The following is a 15,663-nucleotide window of genomic DNA, read 5'->3' as shown; positions in this document are numbered from 1 at the left end:
ATCCTTTCGTTTAATTTGGCTGATTATCGAAATTCCTTAAAGTATCTTTGTAAAGTACTTACGAGACACTTCCTAAACATACCTTCTGTCAAAATAAAATATCTATCCCGGAACCCACTGAAACATTCGAGTTTCGATTCCTGCAGTCGTCGCTTGTTCTTTCCCAGATCTTATTTATTTATTTAAAAAATTGGTATAGAATATCTTACGTAACAATATAACACAAACATTCTTACATTACTGGACTTATGTATGTTGGATACTGTAAGTTTTCGTATCGTTATTATTATTGCTATTATTATTCTTACCCCTACATGATTATTATTATTAATACTAGCATCTTCATCGCCATCGGTATTATCAGCGATATCATTATCATCGCAATTCTCATTCTTGTTATTATTACAATTATCAAAATTAAAGGTACGTGGAGATTTCGTTTAATTAAAAAAGAACTTTGTCCTCCATCGTATGAATTTCCACAAAGGGATCTACACTGTTTGCGATATAATTTCGTTCACGCGCATGTTGATAATAGGACGTAGTTCTTGTTGAGCATAATCTTCCGGCAATGGCAGCTGGGAGACGAGCTGAAGTATCACGTTGGATTTATTTTCGTTTGACTGCAGCAAACTTCTAGCTAGATGCAACGTTCTCTTTGCGATTTCTGCTTGGCAGAGTCTAAAGGAAAATACAGTCGTTTATAGAACTCGTCGACTGATTATGCCGTAAAAACGTCAAGAACAAAGGAAGAGAGGAATGATCTACCTGTGCTTAGCAGTTGGACAGGGGAACTGATTGATCTTCAAACAGAGACACGTCAATCGTGGTTTTAGTAACTCCAATTTATAACTTATTCCGCGAGGATCAGCACCGCGTAACAACGATTCGATGTCCATGGTTATATCCATATATTCCAAAAGTAATTGTCCTTGATGAGCCCATCCGCTTATGGTGCCGCTAAATTCCGGAGGATTCAACGGTTTCAACAAGTCACGCAGATACTTGTAATTTTCTAAAAAGAAAGTTATAAATATGATTATACCATTATTATAAAGTAATAAAAAAATGAAATTTCTCAAATATACGATAACGTACCATTTATTATAGCGTCTGCAGCTAAGTGTTCGATAATAATTTCGTGAGCCGTATTCCACTGTTCGGCTTGAATGAAATAAGAAGCAGCTTTGTCGTATCTGTGTAAAAGAAAAGACATTTTTTTTTCTAAAAATCAGCTACTGAATGAAATTGTTCGATACGCTGAAATGTATGATCGATGTACCAACCTTTTGGTTACGTAACTTTTCACAGCTTTGGCCTGGTGAATCCAAATAGAAGGTATACCGAGCTCTTCCTTCAAGAACTTTTCCCGCTCTTCTCTCACGCATTGTTCTTGCTTTCTTTTGGAAAGTTTCTCTTGCTCTTCCTTCGAAAATTGTTCCTGTTCGTAATCGGGAATGTCGTCGTCGTCGATTTCAACATGACGCTCCAATAAATTCATCACGCCAGTTTTTCTTTTTCGGGCGTCTCCTTTCAAATGTAACATTACGAACACCGCCCAGTGCCAAAGTCCGTGGGCTTCCAACTGTGTCGCGAAGTTGACATGAGTTAAAGCGGCGACGTGTTCCGAGAGATGCGAGTAACCCAAAGCTAGCAGTACTTGCTGCATCAGCCAACTGCGAAAACAATTGTTTTTTTCTTTCTCGAATTTTGTTTTGTATCGTGCATCGAGCGAATAAAAATAAAAGTACGAGGTAACAAAATATTACCTGAGTCTGTAATCCAGAGGATCGGCGGTGTGCGCCGCTGGATTTAAAAGTTCTCCTAACGCGTGATTTCCGGTACAATATAATTTTAAGAGATGGAAACAGAGATCGTATATTGGTTTCCCATTGTTTAGTTCGAGCTCGTAATCGCCGCCTTTGTATTCAGGCGTGGGTGATGTCGCGTAAACATCCGTTGTTTTGCTTGGGTCGAACGATGTCTCGTACAGTTCTAAGGCGTCTCTTATTGATGCAACCGGCGATGAAAAATACCTGTAACGCATACATACACGGTACGTTAAATGTATGTTAATAAGTTCCTAGCTCTGAAAGTCACGCAGGATGAAGCACGACTCGCGTAAGTTGCACAGATTTTATTCTGAGAGAATTGCGATACACTGTCCGATAACAGAAAATGAACATGGTGAAATATTACCAAAGATGTACGGCTAGTGCTCTCTTCCAATCGAGACCCTGGCAGACGTTGATGGGACCGTGTTTGCTAGACACCAGTGGTTCGCCCGCCAGCAGTGCATAGATTTTTAATCGATCCTTCGATATATTCTCGTCAGCCCCGGAATCTTGCCATAGAGCCATTTGTTGATTTATTAATGCTTTTGTAGGCATACCACTGCATAACTGGGCCATCAGAAGAGCCAGACAATGATCTCCTACTTTTTGTGCGTTCTGACAAGCTTCCTCTAGCTTGAAGGCTTCAATTCCATTCGATCGAGAGCAAAAACAGAAAAAGGAAAAGACAACATTGAGGAATTAATAAAATTGTGGACGACAGTTATAATTATTCAACATTTTACAACGTATACACACCGAATAGCAAACGCATTATCTGTTCTTCGTAAGTCATATTTGTAACATCCCAATCGAGCGTTAATCGTATAACATTTTTTAACCATTCTCCTATAGCCTCCCGTCTAGCTATTACGATATGATGATCTGCTGAATCTTCTGAAACAACAAAAAATATATTGACGATTACGAATAAACTAGATAACCATTAGTCAACCACGACGCGTGTTTGTTATAGTATATACCAGGGCAAACATTTATCTCGGGCAGAGTTCCCCAGAGAGCCACGCAGAGTTTCCAAACATTAGCAACATATGTAGCAAAACTATCGGAAGCAGATTGATCCATCCAAGATTCAGCGCACTCTTCGGCCAAGTTGCAATGAGCGTGCAAAGCCATTCTCGCCTTGTGAATATCAGTGTCTACGTTGAACAGCGGACAGTCTCCCTCTTGATCCATTATACAATGTGATAATTGAATCTTTAGATGACCCTCTATACTCTTCTTGAATATCGTATATAAAAATAAAAACGAAGCATTGAACATTAAATTTCTATAAAATCTTCTTCGCGTTACCCTGTTATAAATCCAAACCTAATATTCGATGTAAAAATTACCTCAAAACTCTGGCTGCATTCTGCGTTCGACCAATCACCACCTAAAATTTGTATACGTTGAACGACCGCGGCGGAAGTTCTGTCTTCCGGGAGACGACCGTACATATAAGACCAAATCCGTTCGAACGGACTGCACAAATGTACTTCGGCCGCTTGTTTCTTCGTACTCAATGTGAGCAGCGTTAAACCAGGTCCCCAGCTCGGTTTAAACATTCTCCCCATCTGAATACCTACGGATAAACACATATTTTTGTCACACCTCACGTAAAAATGATAATATTAATGGTAACTATCGACTATAACACTACTCACCGGTGTCAGCGATGCAACGAGACTCGAGTTTATATATAATAGACTTATATAGTGGAATCACTTCGGACTGCCATTTAAGAATAGTCGTGATCGGAACTATTATTGGGTCTGGAAAACTTTTCTCGTAAATTGGCAATTTGGAACCAATGATTTCCATCGCTCGTTTCGATTTAGCGTCTACAAAGTAAAGCTCGTTAGAATTAGTATAACACGGCACTTTATTTTGAAGAAAAATTTGTTACGATAAATTATCGATACAGATGAAAACCTACCTGCCTTTGAAAGTATCGGTTCTTCGTATGCGAAAGATGGCATACGATAAATCGTCAAATTCGAACGTAATGTCGGATTGTAAAGTGTCCCATAATCCTGGTCTTCGTCTAGCTTCTGAGTAGAGTCGAGAACGTATCGTATAGAATTTTTTTGTTCGGGAAGAAACAATGCACGGTCTATATCTAAACAAAAAATAAAAATGATCAAAAAATTCCTTATCACTTTGTTGATAGTAGATCTTATACTACAAAAATAAAAATTATTCGTAGTACCTCGCTCGTAGACGTCGCTCATTTCCTCGTCGCTACCATCGAAAAAATTGGCTTTCATCAATTGCAATTTATGACTGTCCGTACCCCGAAGACAAGCATTTTCTTCAGTTGGACTTGCTGGCAATGCTGGAACAATCATTTTAAAATCATTAGAAAGGAGCTATCCAAAAATGAAACTCAACCCAGGAACAGTTTTGAAATTTCAACTGACTTTGGGCATTTCTAGATTATTCGTAACTTGTGTTACTTTCTTTAACTATGTTGCATTAAAAATTAAGGAAAGGGAATACATCGAGGAAAATAATTACTACTATACTATCGACACATTTTATCTAACATTCGCATTGTTTCCTTTAAATAAAAAAAAAATTTTCTATTTAGGAAATCTAATAATATGAATAACGACCGTATCTTTCACCTCTGCCAACTTCTCGATGAAATTTCACTTTAGCGGCAACACTTCCAAGCAGATCGGAATAATCAGCGCCTCCTATTTTGGAATCATTCGTCGTACCATTGACAATGGCCGCAACCTTCTTGTTCTAATAGCAAATCAGAAAAAGGAAGTATATTTCCAGAAAATACATTAAATAGATATATATATATATACGTTTTTATTTACTTATTTACGAAGCACATAAGAATGTACATGTTTTTTGTTTTCATAAGTACTTTTACTTTAAAGCGTTTGTAATATCACTAATCTAATGTATTAATCTTAATATTATTGATATACGTCAATATTAATAGTATATTTACGATTATCATTTAATAATATTATTTTCTCTAATAAACGATATCGATTAATCTTTCATCTAATTAATAGACACGTTGATATTAATATTTGCTAAAACGACTCTCAAGCGCATGGCTTTTTTTCGTACAAGTCTGTTATAAATCCTACTGCGTACTTTACGTAGAAGAAAATTGCGTAGTTGTCTAAGGGTTAAGCAATCGTAGAAACCTTACAGGAACTTTAGATTGCTCCAAATTAGTTGCAGATTTTTGCTGGCCAGCTTCTGACAATTTCAATCTTTTCGGATCGGTGACCAAACTGGCATTGTTGCTGTCGTCTTCGTCCGAATCGCTCAAACCATATTTGGAGAAATGGTCGACCTGAAACATGGATGTATAATCTCGATACGAAAAGATATTGCAAAAGAAGGCGTATAGTTTGCAACGATTACCTTGAAAACCCACGATCCAGTTTCAGGCCGATACTCGAGGAATCTGGTATCGTGTTTAGCGGATACTCTTCGTAGCTTTTCCTCGTAATCCATTGCGGTTAGACGATGAGGATCGGTAATCGGTTTGTGCAAAGACTTATCGTGTGGCCACACTCGATCCAACGTAACCTGTGCTTTACGATTTAATCCTTGCCCGACCGGTGGCTTCTTTTCATCGTCCGGATAAATTATAACTTCCTTGAGTCGAAAATGTACTGCGAATGAAGTTCGTCCGGTTATTCAGGTCTACCATTTTTCTTTTCCTTCGACTTTAATAAACCCAATAAATGAATTAAAAAACAGAGCCGCAAAACTTACCGATTTCATCTAAATTGAGACCATAAATGTCAAAGGAATCAGAAAAATACACGTTTCCGTAACCCTTGCGGCCAACAGTGAAATGCGGTACGATACAAGTTTCTCCGTTGACATATTCCTCTAGTTTTTCGAGCGGCGGAATTGTGTAATAACCTGCGCGTTTCAGCGTTACTTTCGCCGCGTTCATTTTCCATTGCGAGTTCTGTTGTGCCCAGAAGGAACTATCGTCTAGTTCTTGGCTCGAATCTGTAGAAAGTTAGAGGAAAGAAAGTGGTGAATATCGTCGTCGACCAAAATACAATAGGTAAATATAAAATTACGTATTCATATTCGTACCGGTATTCTGTGCTGAAGTATCCACGCACGATTTATCTGCGAGAGAGTTATTCTTCAAAGACGCATCACCAGAATTGTTGACTTCCGAGTGTATATGATTCGATGGGCTCGTATTTGCGTAAGGTCGCAATTCTGTAATAGTATTGTTTACCACTTCATCGGTGGATCCATTTGCCACAGAAAATGGCGAACGTTGTCCTTCGGATTCTTCGTTCGAATGCTTCGTCGTCGAATTACGTGGAAGACTTGTTTTCAACCTAAACGGTAATAATTATTATGCTTGTACCGATTACCTACGACCAATTACATTTGTAGTATGTAGCGATAAACTTACCAAGATGTAGACGATCGTCGATCATTCCCTGATTGTCGATTATTCTCGTGAATATGATTTTCTTTATCCACAGCCTCGATAGATGTGTTCTCAACGTAGGAATTCATTCCGTTAGTTTTTTCTTCTTCTTTCCCAGGAGATTGCGCATTCTTTCCTACGGGTTGTGAATTTTCCGATGGTGACAATATAATCGAGTTGCTTATAGACTTTGGACGCAGCACCAAGCGCTTCGCGTTTGGACGTGGCTGGAACGCTTCCGAAAGGGGGTCTTCTTCATCGAGGCCTTCGAACATCGACTTCTGCAAAAATTTACAGGAAATTTAAGATAAATTGTTATACAATTAACCATGGGTTTCAACAATTGACAACTAACTTTGGACAATTGTGCAGGTGTCACTACTTTGGCTTTGATTTTCGGTGATTTGTTATCCGCCGTAACTTTGTACTGAGGACCGTTCAATATTTTAGATGGCGCGTTCGAGGGTTTCAACAGCTCTTCCGCTTTCCCAGAAGCCTAAAAGTACATCGTGTATCGTTTAACTTTACGTTTCATGTTTTAATATATGTAGAGTCAAGGATAAACAAGTATTTACGGGCAAAAGGTTTTTCAATAACGGCGAATCGCCAAATGGCGCGGACACCAATGCCAGAATTTGTTGATGAACCGGTACCGTCCCTGTGCTCTTCATTTGGTTGTTCGCAGACCTACAGTTGATCAAACGGAAAAGGAATGAAATATGAATTGAAATTATTACATTACTCGCAGGAAGAAAAATGCAAAGAATAAGAATTCGTTAGTACCCAGGGCCAAGTAGACTCATTCCCATGCCAGTTCCCATATTTGAATTGGTTCCAAAAGTTGAAGATCCGAAGGATGCCGTTGTATTGAACGTTGTGTTGGTTCCAGGAGCACCGAATAAACCACCTGGTTTTTGCTGGCCAAACAGGGTAGAACCGCTACCCAATGTCAAGCCAGTATTTGTACCTGTAAGATAATCGCAGACTTTCAACATCGATGTCAAAGATCGTTGTAACACGTGATGATTTAACTTTTTTATTAGTTTCAAGTGTTAAGAACTTTCTGTAAAGTAATAAAAAATAGATAACATAGCTATTTGATTGTTAGAAAACGATTTAGTATATAAACAATTTACCCAGTCCAGTAGAAGGCGCAGCATTAGAACCAAAAGAGAATCCAGACGTCTGTCCTGCAGGTTTAAAACATGTATTAAACAATGAAGTACCGGAGTTTTGACCAGGAGTGAAACCTGTTGTAGTTCCAAAAGTCGATGTTGTAGTCGAACCGAAAGTGGGTGCTGTTCCAAAACCTGCAGTTCCGGTAGACTTAGCACCAAACAAAGTTGCGCCTGTATTGCTGGCGGGTGCTTGGCCAAAGCTGGTGAAACTAGTACTGGACGACGTAGGCGGAACATTGAATGCCGATTTGTTCTGATTAAATAAACCAATATTCTGTAAAGAAACAAGTAACACCCTTAACATTTAGCGTACGTTCGATAATAAGAGACTACACTGGCGTATCGTCTGCGATTTTCTCGTTCCTTTTTACCTGATTTGGTTGTGTCGACCCAAACGTGGATCCAAAACCAGTGTTTTGAGCAGGATTGATACTACCAAAACTTGTACCCGCCGTTTGATTAGTATTACTGGTTGGAAAGAGTGGCGTCGGTGCTGCTGCTGCAGACAAAAATATTTCTTAACGGAACATTCTTATTTGATCGATTAAAAAAACACGAGTTTCCTTTTATTACTTACTACCGAAAGGTTTGGCCTGTGTATTAGTACCAAACAAATTTGTGCTTGGAGTAGAATTAAAAGCGAAACTGTTTGTAGTTGTCGTCGAAGGTGTCCCAAAGCTTGTCATTTGCTTTCCAAACGGACCGCTTGATCCACTTTGAGTGGTCGTTCCAAAACCGCCGCTCATTCCACCGAAACCTAATGTAAGATTAAAGCGTTACAAAAGAAAAAAGGATCACGAGTAAATATCAGTAATGATATTTACGAGTAAGGATCATGAATAATCTCATAAATGTATAATAACTAATTTGTGTTAGTTTACCCGTTATCGCAGTACTAGTACCTGCCCCTGTATTACCAAATGGCGAAGATTGTGCAGCTGTGCCAAAAATTCCTGTACTGGGTCCTGAGCGAACAGAAAAAAATAATAATAAGTAAGTAAACATTGTAGAATGCTGTCTATGATTAATCTATATTTGCAATCACCTATAAAATTACCTTTTCGTCCCACAGAATAATCCTCGAACCGTAATTCCTCGTATGATTTTGATTCGTACTCTTTCATTGATGCGATACAACAGTGCCTCGCCGATATACTGTGAGATATACCATTTTTTGACATAGAGTCGGTAGTAATGACGGGAGTAAATTTAACGACGGTGCCGATAACGCTTGTGGTGGCGGTATTTGTATTGCCAAAACCTTATGCAAACAAAAAAAAAAGAAACGATGAAGGCGGATACTACGCGACATCTCGAAGAAGTATATTTACCAGGTGCAGTGCTAAACAAATTTGTATTTGCAGTGGTATTTGTTTGTCCGAAAGGAGTGGTTTGTTGAGTCGGCTGTTGGGGTTGTCCAAATAAATTTGCTCCAGTTGTTGTACCAAAGCTAAATCCAGCTGACTTATTCGACTGTCCGAACGCCGAAGTTGTCGCATTTGTGCCAAATAAACTTGTGCTTGGATTTTGTTGAGGGCTACCAAATAGATTAGTATTTGTATTGGTTGTCCCAAAACCTGTGGAAAAAAGTAAAAGAAAATATTTCAAAGTTCCTACAAATTTTGATTCAACAAAATAGTGAATAGCTACCTCCAAAAGATGGCTGAGTGAATGCAGGTGGTGTTGTAGTGTTGCCGAACAAGCCACCCGTAGTAGAACCTGCTGGCTTTGAACTAAAGAGAGAAGTGTTACTACTACCAAATACTGGTGTCGCGGCACTCCCAAAGCTCGTGGTAGCTATTGGTTTACCAAACGCCGACTGCCCAAAGGGGCTGGTTTGCGTTGCATTATTAAAACCAGCTGAAATGATATATAATTATTAAGTATAAGTACAGAACTATACATGAAGAAGAATATGAAATAATTGTGAATGCTTACTGAATGATGCATTTCCTGCTTGCCCAAACATGTTGAGTGTTTAGATGATTCCTGTTTAGGTTTAATTCTTAATACCACCTGAAATACGATATTACATGAAAATAAATCAAATATATTCGTTTCTGCAGCTTTGAGGCAGTATTTTCAACTTTTTTTCTAGGTTTTCTATGAACAAGGAAAAGAACATAGGGACTGAGGCCATATTGTGCAATAATGACCGACATGGCTTTAATAAAGTCAAATACTTTTTGATTATTTCGCATAATACACAAATCCTCGATATCACCCTTGTATTGTTATTGTATTCAATACATTGACCGAGCGTGGGTACCTTAATATCCTAAAACTCATCCATACACGCAATTTCAAATCTGTGCAAAATAAGACGCAAAAACGCGCGATCGTACTCATCTTTGATAATATTACAGTTTATTGTTTCTCAGCGTTAGAAAAGTACGTTGAAGACCATAAGAACAGAAGCGCGATGATATTCACTGTAGCTACAGATGACATTGTTGTCAATACTTTTAAAAACATACCCGTGATCGTTCATTGCACCCTCGTGAAAGCAGTTCTTAACGGACTTCGCACCTTGCGAAAATTGTTTCGATAAAGAATATCACTTGTCAAACAAACCAGGCGAGCGAAAATTTACACTGTGTATAACGAAAATTTGTACAAAAATGTAATCCAAAAAACGTTGATTTTTCGATCGAGTAAATCTTATTAAACTACTGATTCTTGATTGCATTCAATATTTGATCGACATGCACACCGATATACAAATACACCACACATCGAACAACATTATGACCAGTCGCAAGATCATAATTCTCGAAAATCGATCGATACCTCGGGTATAGTCCGTTCTATAGGGAAATAGAGGGCATTAATGTCACTGATAAAAAGATTGTCCATAAGACTGATTGGCTAGCTTTGTATTGCTCTAGTATACAGAATTTAGATACCTTTCTTTTTAGCCCTTTTAAAAGGAGTTTTAACATTTTTTAAAAATTGAGAATATAGCCTCATTTGTCTCGTTTATGAAAGAAAATTAATTTAAATATTACATACAATAAAAAATAGTCTGTATCTTTCGTAGAGGGGTTAGAAGTTACTAGGAAGACAAGTATCTAGGTTACTAGACGATCGAATTGAAAATTGCGTCAGGCGTTCCTCTCTATCGTATTATTAATTCATGGTGGAAAAATAACGTGGTTAGCGCAATTTCTTTTCCTACTTTGCGAACAAGTAGAAGTAGACAAGTACAGAGTTTCGTGAAACATGGCGCTTAACCTCACCGTTAAGGTTCATCCTGTTGTTCTTTTCCAAATTGTCGATGCTTACGAACGTCGAAAAGCCGAGTCACATCGCGTTATCGGCACGCTATTAGGTAATTTTAAAATATACGATAAACGTATATTTTAAAACGATAGGAATTAAATTAAAAAATGGTTACATCGAGTACTTTGACAGTAACAACTGGATATTCGATCGAAGATACGCTACAAATTATTGTTTGCAGGTACCGTAGAAAAAGGAATGGTCGAAGTGACAAATTGTTTTTGCGTGCCACATAAGGAGTCTGAAAGTCAAGTGGAAGCCGATTTGACGTACGGAATTGATTTGTACGAGTTAAATCACAGAGTGAACGCGCAAGAAAATATTGTTGGATGGTGGGCAACTGGAAACGAAGTGAATTGTTTTGCATACCTTCCAACCGTAAAATACTTAAAATATCAACTGTAATTTTTTATTTATACGAATCTTACAGGTTACCACTCATTCTTCCGTCATTCATGAATATTATGTTCGCGAATGCAATAATCCTGTTCATTTGACCGTCGATACGACTTTACTGAATACTACTAGAATGGCAATTAAAGCTTACGTATGTGTGTCATTGGGAGTTCCTAATGGGAAGCAAGGTTCCATGTTCACCCCGGTCAAAGTACAGGTATGTTATCCCACAATCTTTCTACAATATAATTTTACACAAAGTATAGCTTACAATGATTTGTGTATTTTATCAGGTCACATCTTACGAGCCAGAAGTTGTCGGATTGCAGCTTTGTTCCAAGACTCAGTTACCGGCGCATGCTCAAATAACTGGGGTAAAAACAGGCGGCGGTATAGAACCGATGATGGATCTCGCGCAAATAGCGGAAGCCAGCGCCAAACTTTCTTCCATGTTGGAACAAGTGCTCGCATACGTCGACGACGTGTTAAATTCGAAACAACCACCCGACAATCAAGTTAGCTCAATTTTATATTGTCTAAAGTTTTTCTATTATAGTATCAGTATAAACGTAATTCGTTTTAATATCATAGGTGGGTCGTGCTCTTTTGGATATGGTACATTCCGTTCCCAAAATGTCGAGCGAACAATTCGACGAAATGTTTAACAGTAACGTGAAAGATTTACTGATGGTCGTCGCGCTTTCGCAGTTGATAAAGACTCAACTTCAGCTCAACGAGAAGCTTACCCTACTGACGACTTTATAATACAAATCTTTTAATTAAAAATCTGTAATATAAATTGACAAATTCTATGATACAGTTTCTATGAATAAAAAACGTTTTGAATTTTCAACGCAACGCGCAGGTTTTTATTTCCTATTCGTGTATTAATTTACATTAATTAAACTTATGCTTCCAAAATTTAAGATCTTTAAATACAAACGTAAGAAATAAAATTATTCGTACTCTTCTGTATATACATATAAATACAACAATTCAAAGATTACTTCCATTATAAAAATTGTATTAATTTGTTTAATTAGGCAATGTTTTACATTTCGCAAATTACGGATCGTCTCTCTGGTTATCTATTAAATTAGTCCAATCGGGGACTCTGTTAGATTTTAGATAATTTTCTTTTGTTACACATCTCGATGGTAAATCTATAGTTCCGAAAATAGCACCTCCTAACCAGGCCGTGTAATTTGGCTTACTGGGTGCGGTATGAAACTTGAACGTCTTAATTTTTAATTTATCGGCATAATAATTACTGTTTACTAAAGTCAAAAGTTCGGATTTAAGACGACTAGCAAAACCTTTTGTCATTGTCGTTCCACCGATTAACATTATATTTTCAGCTAAAGTACGTCTAGTATCTATCGGACACTGTAACGAGAATTTGAGATCGTTACTAAAACTAACCATTAGAATAATCGATACTTGTATTTAACTAGATTATACCTTAATTATAGCATCCAGAATCATCGTAGGTATACTAAGATTATCTCTGTCTCTTTCCCATAACGCTTCAAATGCGTTTTCTCTAATTTCACCAGGTATAGTAATATTTTTTACTCCAGGATACACGACCGAGGGAGGAGGAGCAGGAGCATTCGCCGTTCCTAATTTAGCAGATCTTTCCAATGTCGTGACAAAACATGTTCTCACTTTTATATCTTCCGCAAGTTTTTCCGTTATATCCGCGTTAGGAGCAACTTCTTTTAAAGACTTCATCAAATATCTGCAGCAGAAAAAAACCCAAGTATTATATAAATATCGTCGCGATAACGCTCGAACATTTATCGTAACGCGTATAACTTACTCGTGCACAATTTTACCACCCAAAGGAAGAGCCTGCCATGCTTTTAAAATTGGTACACCTTCGTAAATTGGAATCAACGTAGCTTCCGTATATCCGACATCTAAAACTAAAGCAGTGCTGGTACCCAATGTACTAATTGTCGCTAAATGAACAGATAATAACATTAGAGATCTGATTTCAAAATGTCGAAACAACAATTTGGCTAGCGTATCCCTAAATTCTGACGGAGTTAGCGGCGATTCCAAGACCACGACTCTAGCATCCTTTGGACTCATCAGAGTGTGTCTAAAATAAAACATATGTATATATATATATATAAAATAAATATGCAACCCGAAACAGAGACAATACATATAGTCCAAAAAATTGTTACCTGAAAAATAAAGATTGAAGAAACTCAACGAGCAACTGATACAAATCTTCTGTATCTTTGTAATCATAGATTTTTCGTAGCTCTTTGGTCTCTGGACATACGACCTCCGTCCTTATAATACCGCGCGGTGTAGTCTCGCCCGCATAACCAAATCTATTTACAAATCACATATGAATTTATTAACAATGTTAAATTTCTCGCGTTAACATAAATGCACTCATACTTTGTATACGCCCTTCCGATGTCAAAAATCACCATTTGTTTGTCCGGGAGAAATCTAACGCCCTCATAATTGCGGAGCATTTTGACAACTTGTTTCTTCTTACCAATTCGAAAATGATTATATAACCTACAAATAAACTAAGTAACGAGGAAATCTTTGGAAAGCTTTTGAAAGATAGAATATGGTTAAGTTTTGCAGTTTGACGAATGACAGATGATGACAGACTGTTGATAGTTCAACGTGTTAAAAGAAATAATTCCATCTTTGTCTATCATTCGCGATAAAAACAAAGAGAGGCAAAGACGGACAGTTGTAAACTCCTCTTTACTTCGGAAGTAATTAAAGAACCATTTTCATGTGTCGGCCTTTTCTGAAATTCTTTATTAACATTTTTGTTGTAAACAATGGCAATAGTATAAACAAATTTTACTTCAGTACATATTCTCTTAAATTCTGAGCCAAAATATGTTTAATATTGATATTTGCGAGAACATACACCAATGTCATTAAACTGAAGTATAAGTTTTTCCTTTATAATCGAGGGGACTATAAATTTTATTTTATCTATGAATAAAATAACGCGTCGACGATGAATTTCTATATTTTTTGCTTTTTGTATTTATTTTTATTCATTTACATACTTCATTTTGTAACAATATTAGAAAATAATAGACTCGAATGCTGATGTTTTCGGTAAAATTTTCTCACGGAACTTATCAAAAATGCGAAAAACCAGTTCCGATAAGTGTACGACAATCTTTATATAAAGTACAGGAAGCTGCGTATGCTTGTTAAACGATCATTTCGAGTTCTCTCGCATAATCGATCGCTAGCGTAGCCAAATCCGAGCTGGGTATAGGTTCTTCGGTTTTCTTTTCGCTCGTTGTACTGAAGTAAAAGTAACCATCCTTTGCCAAAGTCCAGTTCTTTTTTGTCGCAAACGCTTTCATATCTTTCTCTGAATTTAGATTAAGCATTCTCGACGCATCCTGAATAGAAATTTTATCGTATGCGCTTTCCATACACGCCCCGATTTCATCGCGAACAGTGTTTAATAAAATATCTATGAAAAAACTATACGACGCCGCTGGTATATTACCCGATGCTAAAAATATTTTATTATACGATCCTTCCATTAAATACTGTTCTAAACTTAGAGGGTGCCTGATGTAAACGTTTGACTGTATTTGATCGGATGGTAGAAGTTCTAGCTCCGTGTGAAATTCGGCGACGCGATTTTGAGATAACAAAAATAAGAGATTCAAGCCGAGTAGATGATATTTGTACGCGGACTCCGTTAATCCTGATTTATAATCGAAATAGTAACACTTCAATTGCGCCATGTAACGTTCGAAAGAAGGTATATCCTCCGTTACTATACTCCATTGTGCACCAATTTCTAGAATATCACCTGCAATTATAATATAATTGATAAATAATGATCAAATATTATCTACGTTCGTACGTGTTTATACGTACGAGCTATGAGCAATTCATTTTGACTGGCAGCGCTGTTAGATGTTGGAAGAAACATCAAATGTGTGAGGCCGACCTGTAAAAATTGATTGTTAGATCAAATTATTAACGTAAATATAGCATTAAAAATGTTATGTAAATAAAACATTTAATATCGATCACGCGATAAACGTTAAATATCGATAAACATTGAATTCTAAACACGATGACATTTCACTTTCACAGACAGCGAACTAGGTTATATCTCGACAAGTTTATCAACACAAAAACATCTATAATAACAGAAATATGCAACATATATATTCGATACGTCACCTTTAATTGATTAAGCAATTCGCCACATTTTTTTAAATTACATGGAGTTGCTGTCCATTCTTGCTTCAAATTTTTATACAAAGAAACAACATCCTTTAACGTTGCCATTTTTGGATATTGGATACAAACCATGATCATGCACTTCACGTAGTCTATGCATTATCGACGCGTATGAACTGGAAAAATAGTGTTAACGTGAAAAGTATAAACTTTCACAACAAAATTTGAATACTTTTCTTAAAAAGAACATCGAAAAGATTTAGAATCTTTAAACAATATTGTTGGAATAGAGTATTAAAATTTGATTCATGTAAATGTAAAA

General features: G+C 37.1%; 4 protein-coding genes across 9 annotated transcripts; 1 reads left to right on the top strand and 3 right to left on the bottom strand.

Annotated features, from left to right (window-relative positions):
- Nucleotides 1-424: 424 nt before the first annotated feature.
- Nucleotides 425-10,206, bottom strand: LOC128887062 (nuclear pore complex protein Nup98-Nup96). 6 transcript variants are annotated; one of them, XM_054142507.1, is made up of 31 exons: nt 9,932-10,206; nt 9,393-9,470; nt 9,105-9,314; nt 8,786-9,031; nt 8,512-8,715; nt 8,336-8,419; nt 8,032-8,211; nt 7,826-7,953; nt 7,527-7,728; nt 7,413-7,466; nt 7,060-7,243; nt 6,852-6,963; nt 6,632-6,772; nt 6,259-6,557; nt 5,925-6,181; nt 5,589-5,834; nt 5,232-5,485; nt 5,014-5,160; nt 4,463-4,586; nt 4,045-4,170; nt 3,772-3,954; nt 3,500-3,676; nt 3,188-3,417; nt 2,816-3,074; nt 2,592-2,729; nt 2,200-2,476; nt 1,770-2,036; nt 1,287-1,676; nt 1,099-1,196; nt 769-1,015; nt 425-681 (listed from the first exon to the last, which is right to left on the bottom strand). In XM_054142507.1, exons 2-31 carry the CDS (start codon nt 9,421-9,423, stop codon nt 492-494), a joined length of 5,685 nt encoding a protein of 1,894 aa, XP_053998482.1. In that variant the 5' UTR covers nt 9,424-9,470; nt 9,932-10,206; the 3' UTR covers nt 425-491. The 6 variants fall into 6 exon arrangements, with proteins under 6 accessions (XP_053998482.1, XP_053998477.1, XP_053998478.1 ...); XM_054142502.1 differs by having other exon boundaries at nt 7,413-7,728; XM_054142503.1 differs by having other exon boundaries at nt 2,592-2,726; nt 7,413-7,728.
- Nucleotides 10,207-10,619: 413 nt separating this feature from the next.
- LOC128887082 (eukaryotic translation initiation factor 3 subunit F) lies at nt 10,620-11,985 on the top strand. Its single transcript, XM_054142554.1, has 5 exons — nt 10,620-10,785; nt 10,918-11,087; nt 11,167-11,349; nt 11,426-11,647; nt 11,724-11,985. The coding sequence occupies exons 1-5, from the start codon at nt 10,677-10,679 to the stop codon at nt 11,895-11,897; spliced, it is 858 nt and encodes a 285-aa protein (XP_053998529.1). The 5' UTR covers nt 10,620-10,676; the 3' UTR covers nt 11,898-11,985.
- A 154-nt stretch (nt 11,986-12,139) lies between these two features.
- On the bottom strand, nt 12,140-13,868 carry LOC128887081 (actin-related protein 10). The gene is made up of 5 exons (XM_054142553.1): nt 13,551-13,868; nt 13,328-13,480; nt 12,955-13,239; nt 12,594-12,873; nt 12,140-12,518 (listed from the first exon to the last, which is right to left on the bottom strand). The coding sequence occupies exons 1-5, from the start codon at nt 13,628-13,630 to the stop codon at nt 12,198-12,200; spliced, it is 1,119 nt and encodes a 372-aa protein (XP_053998528.1). The 5' UTR covers nt 13,631-13,868; the 3' UTR covers nt 12,140-12,197.
- A 272-nt stretch (nt 13,869-14,140) lies between these two features.
- Nucleotides 14,141-15,499, bottom strand: LOC128887083 (26S proteasome non-ATPase regulatory subunit 8). The gene is made up of 3 exons (XM_054142555.1): nt 15,342-15,499; nt 15,030-15,102; nt 14,141-14,961 (listed from the first exon to the last, which is right to left on the bottom strand). The coding sequence occupies exons 1-3, from the start codon at nt 15,477-15,479 to the stop codon at nt 14,342-14,344; spliced, it is 831 nt and encodes a 276-aa protein (XP_053998530.1). The 5' UTR covers nt 15,480-15,499; the 3' UTR covers nt 14,141-14,341.
- Nucleotides 15,500-15,663: the final 164 nt, after the last annotated feature.

Source organism: Hylaeus anthracinus, unplaced genomic scaffold (assembly GCF_026225885.1).
Source record: "Hylaeus anthracinus isolate JK02 unplaced genomic scaffold, UHH_iyHylAnth1.0_haploid 11985, whole genome shotgun sequence".
Lineage (NCBI taxonomy): Eukaryota > Metazoa > Arthropoda > Insecta > Hymenoptera > Colletidae > Hylaeus > Hylaeus anthracinus.
This window is presented reverse-complemented; position numbering and strand designations above follow the sequence as displayed.